The following is a 13536-nucleotide window of genomic DNA, read 5'->3' on the forward strand; positions in this document are numbered from 1 at the left end:
ACTGTCTAATAACATTGCGTTCGTTGTCTGGTGTTGTGATTGCCTTCTTTGAGTGGAGTGCTGTAGCAATGTTCGCAAGCAGTTTTTTGAATTCTTTGATCAATTTTTATGAAAATCAAATTGTAAAAGAATACTGTCATCCATTCACAAGATTGACAATCCGTTTTTTCTAGAAACAGTGCTGTTTGTTAGTAAAGTAATGAACGACATTGGATACCACTTCTTCATTTATATGTTGATGACTATTTCAAAGATCTGTTAGATCATCAACCTTCCACTATACAAATATAGCGAGCCCCGGATATATCGGATACTTCCCGGTATAACGAACTGAATTTCTGGTACCCTGGATTCTGCTTAACAAACTCTTTAAAATTTCTCGCGGAATAACGCACCCCGGATATAAAGAACTCTCGTTATTGCCAACAAAATTTTAGGTCCCTTCATTTTAGTAACCCTCAAAATAACGAACTTTTCATAAATTTGTAATCTCTTTTTTGTTTTATTTCTTTGCGGTTTTCGTTTATCATTTTCTCTAAAGGGAAGTCGTTATTGTAGTCGGTAAAACATACATCGTGTTGTCCCCTGTGGACAATAGTATTAAAATATGTGCATAAATCATATCTAGCCTCTATTCCAGTTAGCACGTGTTGTAAGTTTGTTTTTTTGTGTGTACGATTTTGATGAAGATAAATATATTTTGAATTCTTTTTACGTCTCAATATTTGGTTTTTAACAATCGGCAAACATGCACTTTTTATGATGCTGAAAATGGAGATGAGATGCGCGCATAAGTTAATACTTTTTCAAGAGCTTGATTACATTCAAATGAAAAAACCAACACTCAGAAAGGCAAGTTATGATTTGCAATGAAAAAGATTTTCATTTTTGGTCACTGAATGTAACACCGAAAGTGCCGTTCAGACAAGCCGGTAAGTGGAACGGTTTGCTATCAGTAATATTCTATACAGTTCTGTTTGCTTCGAAAAAATGTTGAAGTTTGAAACTGAAAGGCGTTCTTCATTGTAACTATATAAACAAACGTCCTTTAGACTGCAGATTTGATTGGTAGTTCCTTTAGTAGATATTTGTAAACTGCACTGTTTTCATGGCAACAAGACACTACAGCTGCTTGTCAGGTGGGTTCAATATTTCAGGCATACCTGAAAACAAGGACCCAGTACCTTAAGGAAGGACCCAGGATACAGGACCAAGGATCCAGGATCCAGGATCCAGGACCCAGGACCCAGGACCCAGGACCCAGGACCCAGGACCCAGGACCTAGGACCCAGGACCCAGGACCCAGGACCCAGGACCCAGGACCCAGGACCCAGGACCTAGGACCCAGGACCCAGGACCCAGGACCCAGGACCCAGGACCCTATATGTTTTCGAAGATGCACTTCTTTCTTCAAATTAACACCAAGAAATAAAATTACATACCATGAACAATTGTACATAAAATCCAAAAGTTCTTAACATCGAACAGAAGACTGCAAAATGTTTCAGTCTAAAATGATTAAGATACCGGCACCACAGAAGGCTAAGGGTTACGTGTTATATCAATCCTGTCCTAGTGTAATGGTAATTGATCTTTGTCCGTGAAATGAAATGACAAACGTGAACAGACGACAAGAAATAAAACGGCGAGGTAATAGCGATATTTACAGTATTTACAAATCATCGAGTAAGTGAAAAAGCGGCCATAACAAAAATCCATCGAGTTCTACAATATTTGAAATTCTCAATCCACGACAACTCAGCTTCAGCTAAAATCCAGCTACCAAAATCGAACTCTTAAAACTTCTTTTCTAGTTTCTCAACCCACGCCTAACAAATCTACAAAAAAGGCGCGAAACAATAATAACAACAACAACAAAACTAAATAAATACATAAAGCAATAAACAACACAACATATGGCTCCCCTCTGAAATTTCCAAAATGTACTTAAAACCATACAAAAGTAGCCCTGCTCTAAGTTTTCAGCATTTTTAACTTCCCAAAACGGTTTAGCCCCCTAAAACTAAAATATCTTCCGCGGTCTTTGTAAACATACCAAAGAAAGTGCAGCCATTCCTGCTTCTAGAGCATATAAACGTTCTAATGTTTTTCTTTTTGTTAACATATAAAGATTACTTAGGCTTTGATGGCTTGTCAATGAAGTGCGCGTACTAAAGATATTAGGATTGCTGTATTTACTATGACGGAATAGTAATTACTGTACTTCCCCACTTTGCTAAAACAACCACTTTAAATTTTCACGGTCAATGAAAGTATTTTACATTGCAAGGCGTTGCTTTCTAGTTAAATCGTTCATTAGCATTTTGCCCGAGCTACCCGAGTTTTCGTTTTCACACAGGGCCAGAAACAAAAATCAGATTCATTTCTATATTCACGGGAAGTATTTCTCCTTTACTATGATGTGCAGTCTTCTGTTCGATGTTTTAAAGTTTTGGCTTTTATGTATAATTGTTCATGGCATGTAATGTTATGACTTCGTGTTCTTGAAAAGAAAGGAGTGCATCATCGAAAACATATAGAGTCCTAGGTCGTGGGTCGTGGGTCGTAGGTCTTGGGTCCTTGGTCTTGGGTCCTAGGTCCAGCGTCCGGAGTCCAGGGTCCTGCCTAAATGTCCTTGGTCCTTGTTTTCCGGTATGCCAATATTTCAATTTACGAATTAAGTAGTCCATATCCGATGCGAAGAAATGACAGCTGACTTAAGCGATTGATCATTCCGTGCTTGATTTCTTTAATTTTAAGTCAATAGAAGAAAAAAACGCGGAGGCTTTCTAACACTTTGCAAAATTAATAAACTGATTTTTATTCCATTCTGCATGCTTTTTAGTAACCTTCAGATTTCAATGTTTATAAACAATTAAGACTTTAAGCAAGTCAATTGAAGCTGTATTTGATTTAAATTGAAATGGAAATGTAAAGGAAACCTAATTGAAATGGAAATTGGTTCGCAGCATTTCCTTTTTTCGCATCGTAATTTCAGAGGGTTGCAACTAAAAGGCCAAGAAAAGCATCAAGACAAAAAAGTATATTCTTATTGAAAAGACGGAAAATATCGTAGACAAAGATGCTACGAGAATATGGAGTACTAAGTCGTTGTCTGTCGCTGGTTCCAAACAATCCAGGGAACCCGTACACTACAATTGCTGGAGCCATTATGATTATATTTGCCTTTTTCAATATCCTGTCAAACTCCCTTTTGATTTTCGCATTGTACAAATCGAAGCAGCTACGGACATTTTCAAATAAATTTATTCTCATAATGACAGTGTCAGATTTGTGCTTGGGAATGTTTGCAAAGCCTGTACTGGGAGCATTCTGGATATCAAGTAGACAAAGAAACTGCCTTGAGCTCAAATCTGTTGAATTTACAGTGATTTTTTTGGGATATATTTCATTCTTTATGATAATCACAATTTCTCTAGATCGGTACCTTCACGTCGCAAAACCGATTCGATATCAGACAATGATGAACAATAATCGGATGACCCTATTGGTTGTATCTTGTCTTATTAGTGGACTTGTTGCAGCTACGATTACCGTGATATGGGAGTCCTTCTACCGTCAGTTAACCATTGTGATTTTTAACTTTTCGCTTAAGACAGTCTTTCTCATATTGAATACAAAAACATTAAAAACTCTTGAGAGACACCAAGAAAATGCAGTCTTCCGTTTTCAACCTGGCAATCGAAAAGATACGTCCAATTTTCGAACAGAACGTCTAGCTGCAGTGAAAACAATCTGTTTGGTCTTGGGTTTGTTTCTTATCTGCTACATCCCCTACGACATTTCTTCAGTTTTCTGGACGTATCGTAAATTCAACAGAAATTCTGCACCCGGAGTTCTGCTGGATACAATTTACATATGGAGTAGTGTAATTGCGGCTAGTGTCAGTTTTCTTAACTCATTGATTTTTATACATGGAAACACAAAATGTCGCAGAGTTGTAGGATCGCTTTTTTTTAAGAGTAGCGAAGCTCCTTGGTGAAATACAATATACAGGAGCTGGGAGTATTGCAGCAGCTTCGCTAATCAGGGCAAGTTTAAAGCATTGCAGGCTCCTTTCGGCAATTCTTTCTCAATGAACGAGAGTAGTCAGGCATGATCCAGACCAACCCTCCCTAAATGTTTAGCATTCGCACGGCCATTGTTATATTGACGACTATTTCAAAGGTATGCTAGAAAATCATAATCAACTTTCGAAATGAGTAACTAGCTGCATTGAAAATACTTCGTTTAGTTATGAATGTATTTCGTGTTTACTGGTGTCCATTCAACATTGCGTTCGCCGTTTGGTGTCATAGATGCCTTCTTTGAGTGGAGTGCTATAGTCATATTCGCAAGCAGTTTTTTGGATTCTCTGATCAAATTTTATGGAAATTCAAAGTGTTACAGAATAATGTCATCCATTTACAGTGCTGTTTGTGAGAAAAGTAATGGACGATATTGGATATCGCCTTTATCTATATGTTGATGACTATTTCAAAGATTTGATAGGCATACGCATTATGATACGAAAAGAAAAAGCGGTCGACTTTATATTGAGAGATGGTACCAAAAAATATCTAACTGTTTGAATTTGTTGGCAGAAGACAAAAAGTATTAGCGAGAACAAATTCCTGCATTGAATAGCCAAAGACTTTGGGCTATTAGATGCAAAAACGTTAGCTTAGGAGACGTTATGGAAAGCAACAAAGACGTTGAGCAACTCATTGAAAAGGATCGATATGTAGCAGTTTAACGGCCTTCTTTCTGGTACTCTGGAGACGGTGGGCTAGGGACCTATTCTCCCGTCCATATCCCTAAACAATCAAAACCAGCAAAGACAGCAATATTATCTGGAATTTCCTTTTATCACGAAAAATTGAAACCTTCTACAGTATTTTGATGCAAGTTAGAATCAGATTAGACAAATCAATTTGATTGTCATGCTTAAGTACCAAATATCCCCCAGAGTGTGATCGTAAAGCACTCTGTTGTAATGCAAAAAGAGGGTAATCCTCCCGAGGCTGTGCACCTTCTTAATTTCTTGCCTAACATTTTCTTTCACTGCTCAATTCTTTGTTAAAATATTTCTTAATTTTGGTTTCTCTCTAGATGTGGAAAGCATTTTGAGTTCTAGCTGTGGAAAATTAAAGACTTAAAAAGACATGGAAAAATAACTTTACTGCCTTTATCGGCAAAGACCCCTCCTGTCGTCTAAAATAAAGCTACAAAATATGCTACATGCCGAAAAGTTTAGCTACTTTTTCTACATCGCATTTTGCTGCCACTATATACTTTTGAACTAATCCACGGCAAAATGTTTCCTTTCTCATTTAAAATTTATCTAGAGACTTTCAACATAGACAATAACTGGAGTCTCCCTGCTACTAGCGATCTAGAAACATGATAAACTGGAAGCAAGTATCCTTTGTGTTATAGTTATAGATAAAATCTGTAGCAACTTCTATTCAATATGTATGACATATACAATCTAGAAACACTCCAAGTGTTGCTGGAAATCAATTAACTAGGAAGCATATAAACAAGGAAGTAAAAACAGTGTAACATTGGAGCCCTGTCGTCTTCATCAACGCGTTTGTCTGGAAACTGTAAACATGATGACCAAGCAAATGTCTTCAAACTAAAGCTACGCCACTGCCTCTGATCGCTAAATTTTTGAGGCAACAACCTTAAGAATGCAGGAAACGACCTTTCTTGCAAATGAGTTTGAAGTAAGCTTATGCCACTGAAGTTGCATTTAGCAAATTACGATCTTCATATTTATCAGCAGGTCCACAAAGGGCCACACCGGGCCCAGGGGCAGGCCCAGTGCTCGAGCCCCTGGCTCACCAAAGCAATACACCTAAAATCTATCTAATATGGATTTAGATACATATAATTTTCGTTATCTAGTTGCTATTTATATTCATAAGGTATTGTTAAACTTTCCGGGAACAGATACGATTAGTTTTTCTTAAAGTTATCCTGTTATTAAAAGTCAGATTTTGCCCCAGGGGCACTTGCCCCCTTGCTCCTCCTCTCGGTGGGCATGAATGCTCCCATCATGCTATACCAGTGGTTCTGGGGCTTCTATTAGCGATCTTTGACTAACGGAATCCATTATAATAGAACCAGGAAAATGAAGAAGTTAGAATTGAAAAATTGGAACAGTTTAATTCAGAAGAGATAATTAATGGCACATTTGTAGTTGCAGATGATGTTTGAAACTAATTTCCGAACAATGTAAGTAAATCATATTGACAGATAAAAGTTGGAAAATGCCTTCTGTCTATTAAATATTCATACAGTTTACTTGCTGCAAACAGCAAATGTTTTTGTGATAAATTTACAAAACCAGCAATATTTCACAATATTTTAAAATGATGCTTATTCCATGATTGTGTTTAGAAGGCTTATTTGAGTTGAATCGAAATAAACCTGGACTATTTCTTCGCAGCATCTCAAAAAGCCGTTTCAACCTCCAGCCTCGACATATCAAAGCTAGTCACGTGAATCGATAAGTCACCGTTTTTCAAAGGCCCAAAAGGAGCTTAGTTTCCCATTCAAGTCTCGTTCTCGCTTAACAAAGGCTGTAAACGAAGAAACGCAGTTTCCAATGAAATGATCAGCTTTTCCAAGAATTGCTAAATCAACTTGTGGCCTTTCTGGGTTCAAATGTCGAACTGTTACCTAGAAAAGAACCGTTTTTAACCATAATTTTATCTTTAGCTAGACATCAGAGTTGATTACAAAGACATATAGGTGTTTGTATTTTCAATCTCAAAGCAAAAAAAATCCATTTTAAAATCGAAGAATCATTTAATAAACGCTTGCAGGGACCTTAATAAAGCCGGTAAATACAGTCTAAATATGTTTTGACCAAAAAATATCGTGCTTAACCTTTAGAGCTTGTTGTTTACAACAAATCTAGGGACACTGAAGCAAGGGGGCACGGGGGCTTTTCCCCCCTTGCTCTTGCAAAAATAACAGAACTCTTAATTTTGTTATTGTTATGCCTTGGTACTTTGCCTTACTGCCCTGCAGCCTCTTCATACCTCCTATGAAAAAAACCGATTCCGTTTTAAAGAAAAAAAATACTGTGAAGGCAGGGCCTAACACCTTTTGGTGTATAGAGAAGAACAGCTCTAAGTTGCAAATCTGACTTTTACGCTTAATATGATCATCAGGCAGCTAAATTTTTTACATTGATGATTTCATAGCGCCAGACATGCGTGTTTACGGGAGAGATTTTCAATCAAATTTTCAATCAGATTCTCAATCTTATGTATTTTGGCTAAAAAGGCACCTAAAGAATTCAAAATAGAAATACTTACATTTAAAGATTCAAAGACCTGTCTGAATTCGTCTAACATTGGATCATTGTCAGTTGCAATGAAGAGAAACTTAGCTTGGATTCTCTCCACGATTTCCTTTGCAGTCCTCACGACTTTGTTTCGCGGTGGAGCGCACAAATCACGCGTGACCTTCTGATATCGTGAATAACCTAAACACTGAGGAGACGCCATAAATGCTGCTGAGCCATCAGCATAATCACAACCTTGAATCTGTGTAATAATTAGGAAAAACTTTTACCAAAATAACATGTCAATTCTGATCACTCATTTGATCTGATAAAAGTGATCACTCTTCTATAACTGATTAGGTAAAGAAGAATAAAAAAGATAAAGATTTTTGTGGTTCTTGACACTGTCAAAATCAACGACAAGAAAACTGCTTTCCATTTAGAGGAAACTATAACGATCTATTATTGACCATATTAAACTGGACAGTAGGCAGAATCAGGCAAGAGGCTATATAACCCCACAATAATTTGCTAAAATAAGTTTGCAATGCAAGATGGCTTTGGGCTATGCAGTTTTCTGCAATTGATTCCAAAGGTCCCATGTCCAGTTTGTACCTTCATCCTCTAATACAGCCTACCTCTATAGAATCTTCACATTGAACAGAATTAGAATAGTCAGAATCTTCACTAAAGAAGGCAGAGAGTAACTGGTAGATGTAGTTGTAGGCAGATCTCAGTGATACCAACAACATGCATAAAACTTGATTAGCGAATCTTTTATTTAATCAATAATTATGCCTCCAAATGTTTTTGCCTTCAACAATACTGTGCTAATATTTGTTCATAAAGAAATTCAGTTATGGTAAATTCATGTCCTCAGTAATGTTTCATCGGCCTTTGACTTGATGACTTTATTTATGTGTGATCTTAGCAGCCGTTGCTCGGTGAAATAAGTGTGTGAAACAAAGGTTAAAAGTCCCTCTTTGGTTTTATGGAATACTTCCATATATAAAAATGTTAAGCTACAACAGTCAGATTGCTTTCAAATTTAAACCTTGCCTTGTTACTTGATTCCTGTGTGCCTCTTGCAGAAAATCTCAGACAAGTCTCAATTTTTGCTTTATTACAAAGTAAAAAATACTCCTGCCAACTCTAGAATTTATCCAAAAATCTGGTCAATTAAATTAGAAAATTTTAACATTTCTTTTCTTTTCTTTGGATCCATTTTGTTTTTCTTTTAGGTCGTTTATTTAATCTCTAAGACTTGATTTTAATCTCTGTGACCAAACGACCTAAGGATAGTCATTGCCTTCTTCTTCCCCGGGTATTGTTTAGAGGTATAGTATAGTTGTATAGTAATTTTGTAAAGTAGTGCAGCTTGTAATCTTTAAGTGGATATAAAAAAATCTCAGAAAAGTTTAATCCTAGGTACAGTGTTTTGGAAAAGATTCAGGCAGAGGGAGTGAGGAGAGGGTTATAAGGAATGAGGAGGGCCACGATACGGGCTTTTCTATAAATGCTATATGCTATAAATTCACAGCTCACCCAGGATCCTTCATTCCGCAAGTGGATACCAACAAACTTTCCAGGTCTGAGGTTCTCTTCAACATAATTTTGAGCAATGCTTTCAATTTTGCTAGACCATTTCAAAAGACTCTGTAGGGACTTATGCTCAGGTTGAATAGGGAAAGTGGCTGGTGCACCTCGAAATGCTAGAACTGGATGTTTTTCCGACGGAAATCTAAAAGAATGAAAGATTTTCAAAACAAATTATTGTACTTACACTTGTCTTTTAAACAGACACATTTTCTCAAAACAAATTATTGTACTTACACTTGTCTTTTAAACAGACACATTTTAAACAGACAAGCAAAATATTTCTCAGAAGAGTTTTCATGCAGTTTAACCTACAAAAATGGCTCTGTATCTCTAGGTGTCAAGCGACTACTGAAAGAAATAGAAAAATCTTGCAACGGTATTGCAACTACATAATGTATAATGGAAGATGGCAGCAGAGTAGGCCTCTAGGATTTGCTTAAGATTGAAATAAAAAGTGCAGGGCTGGCTGACAAGGATTGCATACAGGGATTGGACTGGGGGGATCCTCCGCATTAACCTAAGATTCCATTATAAGGCAAAATAATGTCTAAAAAATTAATTGCCTTAAAAATGGCACATCATGAAAACAGATATCATGGATGTTAAGAAGTCATAGATTGGTGTGCATTGAGCAACATTCATACTATCATAGACAAATTATTTTTGGGCACGTCCCAGATTGCATTACTTTATTTTTGATCACATCCAATCCAATCTCCCCCCTGGCTATTCTCACACCAGTTTAGCCAGGAATCAAACATACTATATCCCAGATGGAAAAAAGGGCTAATCCTCCCATCCCTCAAAACCTGTTGTGTACCCTCCCTAGCAAGGGTGTACTAAAAAGTTATAGTAAAATATCATGCCAATCTTCATGTAAGTATACCTTAAGGTGTAACTTTTGTTCTAGGTCAGAAGGGCAAGAAACACGAAAGCCAAATAAACCCTAGATTTCAATATCTTACTGGCTCATCCATTCTGAAAGTACATATGGGTCTTCCATGTTGTAAGCAGTGTGGTATATAACGTAATCATCAAAATCTACACCAAGATTATCCCAGAAAGCTTTAAATGGAAATCCTTCCTTCATAACACATCTTTGTTTACTTCCATAAGGTAACCAACAATAGCCAATTCTCTTTCCCTTAGGCCAATATCTTGGTGCTAGATATTTCATAAAATCTTCAGCAAGAATTACTTTGTGGTATTCTTGCAAGGGCTCCAACTGAAACCAATCTGTAAAGGTCACACTTTTCTGAAAAGGGAAAGCATTTAAAAATTTCATTATAAAGTCTAATGATGAACTGATAATACTGAGATAATAGAATGATACAAACAAACACAACAAGGGAGTAATCTAACAAGGACAGTTATGTCGGAAGCAGGACAAAAGTAGGGGTTGAAGGGAACAGAAAAAGGCACTTGGATAGCCCAGGTTTTAAATGCCGCAACCATATAAAGAGTAAGTGAAGGGTAGTGCATCATTTTCTTTCATAAAGTCTTGATCATTTTTTTTAAATGAGCAGAGGCATTGTGGCCAGGGGATCTTCAGAAATTTGAGCAGAAATTTGATGTTTGTTGGCTTTTGGAAAAATAGAGTATTTTGTGATTTTCCATCTGCTGTATTTAGATTTGTAAAATAGATGACCGCCTCCTCATATCATGACCTGTTAATGATTTTCCAGGTGATATCATGACACCTTAAAACAGGAAATGACTTGACATGTTACATGGCAAGCCTTTGTGGAGGCATAATTGCTTATGATGAGACATTTAAATACATACATACATCATCATTTATTTTGAAAAGCAGGTTAAAAAATGGCAGCCTCTAGATGGCTTATGTGGACCTGGGACAACAGATATCCTCCTAAGGCATAGAGACATCAGCTCTTAATTACACCGCCTGCAGGCAGTCAATGATGTCATTGTATTTTACTGGAAACCAGTTGTTGGAAAGTTGCAAGCTGTGCCCCCCCCCCCCCCCTGAGGGTCCCTATCCATGATGCCTCCGATAAAGGGATCTTTCAGTTGAAATATGCTTTACAAAAAGAAGGTCATCTTTCCAGACAAAAAAGGATCTTTCTGGTGTACTTTTCCATTAAAGGGGCACTTTTCCATAAAAAAGAAACATTTCTAAAAACTGGAGACGTTTTTGGAGGGGATCCTTTATCTACAGATGAGAATAAAGATTTGCTGCATTTGTAGCAATTAGATAATTATAAAAAGAGATAATCATGTAAACTCTAATATGTAACAGATACTATACATAAGTCATCCATGGAGGCACAATAAGGGTTCTGTTCAAAGCCTTAGCAAAAGCTGCGCCACCAAGAAAATGCTCTGCTTGGTTCCCAAACCTTCCTAAAAAGAAATCCATCAGAAAAATACTTCTTTCAATAAACTAACAAGATACTTATTTATAAAAAATTGAAATAGTCAGGTGTGTTAGAACTTTTTGAAAAGTGGAGGGGCAGAGGGTAGTAAACATGTCTCTGCATACAGTTGTGGGGGCATGAAAAAAGGGATTTTGTATGATACAAGGGGCAATTTTACAAAAGGAAAGGCAACTTTTCAGAAAATAGAGGGTGGTAAAACTTAGTGCCTGGAATTAAGTGGGGAGAGAAGGGGTGGTGGATGCACATGCCCCTTGAATTCCTGGCTTCTATTCAACCTGCAATAGTAAATCTACAATAAAAATAAAGATTATGATGAACATAGAAAGGTATGAGAAAAAGACTTCTAATTAGAATGGGGTAGGTAGATGTCTCAAACAAACAGTGAAGTTTCTCGTTATTTGTTAAGATATTTCGCTTCACTTGATATCAAGGAAAATTCCGAATTTATTTGTATTAAAATTCGCTCATACAGGAAAAATAAATTTAATGTTTCGGGAATTTTAATTGTAAACAAAAAATTGTAAACGTTTCATTTGACTTTTGATGAAAACAACTCACAAAACTTTAGCTTTGTTTATACACGGTTAAAGCTTGTAACGTACCCATGCAGAGGCAGAAAAACACGTAACCATTTTCATCCCACGAATATTTTGTGTCATTTTTTAAATTTTCGTCTCCACAGACAACTATTTGGTACATATATAACAGGCACAAAATGAAAAGGTTCGACATTTCTAAAAATTTGTCGCCAGTGGGAAATCGAGGCCAATGTGCATGTGGGATCGAGGCTCCAGTTTGATTCATTCTCGCGGGAACTCAATTATGGCTGCAAAAGATGCGAAAGTACCAAGGTATAAATTCCAAATTCCAAGTGCAGAGGAGGTGGATCAACCTGCAGCAGGGTTAAAAAAGGGTTCTGTGTTTTCTTCACTTAAAAGACCGGCAAATTCTGAAGACAGCCAAGAAATCAGTGCAGCAAGAGGCGGAATTAAAGTTTCTTCTATTATAGAACCACACCAGTCAAATCCTACCGAGGCAAATACCAAGACTACAGACTTATCGCAAAAAATAAAGGAGAAAGATAGTTATTTAAGTAGCACGGAGATTGTTAAAAGAAAAAATAATGATGGAAAGATAGAAGTGACTGAACCAACTGCTGTTGATAAACGAAACGATGTGGCTGTTGAAAAGGAAGAAATGGCCGTCGAAAAGTTGGTTTCTTTACTTTTCAAAAGTTTGTTTTGAATTTCACTTTCATGTTCGAGTTCCTCTAAGTATATTTAGTAAAAGGATGAAAAAATAAACAGTTGCAAGTTTGGATAGATTGTATACTGAGTGGCTGAGATTAAGAAGACCAATTTTGTCTTAAGTGATGGTCCCAATATTTTAGTTTGTTTAGTAATATGCTTTAGTTCTGAAAGAAAGATTCTTTTTCAAGGGATAGGTCCAAACAGACACCATCCTTCAAATCCAGCAGTAATTCAATCATTGTGAGTGCCCGTCAGGTAGGTTTAGTGATATTGTATTTATAAATGGACAGAGCTTGAACACTTGCATGTGCTCACAGCTATGGTGGATTTCCTGGCAGCCTGTTGTCCCACAGTAATAATTTTGCAGGTCACAGCCAGTGGCCTAGATAGAAAAATGCACTAGAGGGGTGAGAAATTTTGTTGTATTTTACGACAATAGTCTGAGCATAGTATTTTTTCATAAATTTTAACGTAATTTAACAACGTCAGAACTGATTTAAAACAAAAGATAAACCCTTAACATTTATCCATAGTGGTGTGTCATAAATCACACCATTTGAAGCTTTTTCTGGACTTCCCTACGAATACATTTTTAAGCACCATACATAATTAAAGGAGATTGCCAATATGATTCAGAACAACAAAAGAAATAGTTAAATGCATATCTCTCATTAAATCATATTCATATTTCCTGATTATCTCCACATGTTTGTTTAGAATATAATAAGTTTATGTTTACATAATCACGTACCGTGTGTAGAAAAGAACCACTTTAGTTGTTCTTTTTGATTTGTAGATTTTCTCATCTAATTTTGGTATTGACTGATTTCTAATTATTATTGTAGCGTGGAAACCCAGTCTTAAAACATATCCGGAATGTTGCATGGGAGTTTGGTGAAATTGTTCCAGATTATGTTTTAGGGCAAAAAGCATGTGCCCTTTTTCTGAGGTAGGCTTCATCTAGTTTGTGAATGAAGGAAAGGTC

The 13536-nt window shown here is 36.7% G+C and overlaps 1 protein-coding gene across 2 annotated transcripts; it reads right to left on the minus strand.

Annotated features, from left to right (window-relative positions):
* Positions 1-6154: 6154 nt before the first annotated feature.
* LOC135692200 (GDP-fucose protein O-fucosyltransferase 1) lies at positions 6155-12070 on the minus strand. Of its 2 annotated transcripts, none has more exons than XM_065210274.2 (6): positions 11904-12070; positions 11172-11266; positions 9868-10157; positions 8849-9044; positions 7335-7565; positions 6155-6690 (listed from the first exon to the last, which is right to left on the minus strand). In XM_065210274.2, the coding sequence occupies exons 1-6, from the start codon at positions 12031-12033 to the stop codon at positions 6523-6525; spliced, it is 1110 nt and encodes a 369-aa protein (XP_065066346.2). In that variant the 5' UTR covers positions 12034-12070; the 3' UTR covers positions 6155-6522. The 2 variants fall into 2 exon arrangements, with proteins under 2 accessions (XP_065066346.2, XP_088968106.1); XM_089111980.1 differs by having other exon boundaries at positions 11172-11262; positions 11904-12069.
* Between the last annotated feature and the right edge of the window lie 1466 nt (positions 12071-13536).

The sequence above is a fragment of the Rhopilema esculentum genome, chromosome 13 (genome assembly GCF_057945365.1).
Source record: "Rhopilema esculentum isolate cy_ngs chromosome 13, ASM5794536v1, whole genome shotgun sequence".
Classification (NCBI taxonomy): domain Eukaryota; kingdom Metazoa; phylum Cnidaria; class Scyphozoa; order Rhizostomeae; family Rhizostomatidae; genus Rhopilema; species Rhopilema esculentum.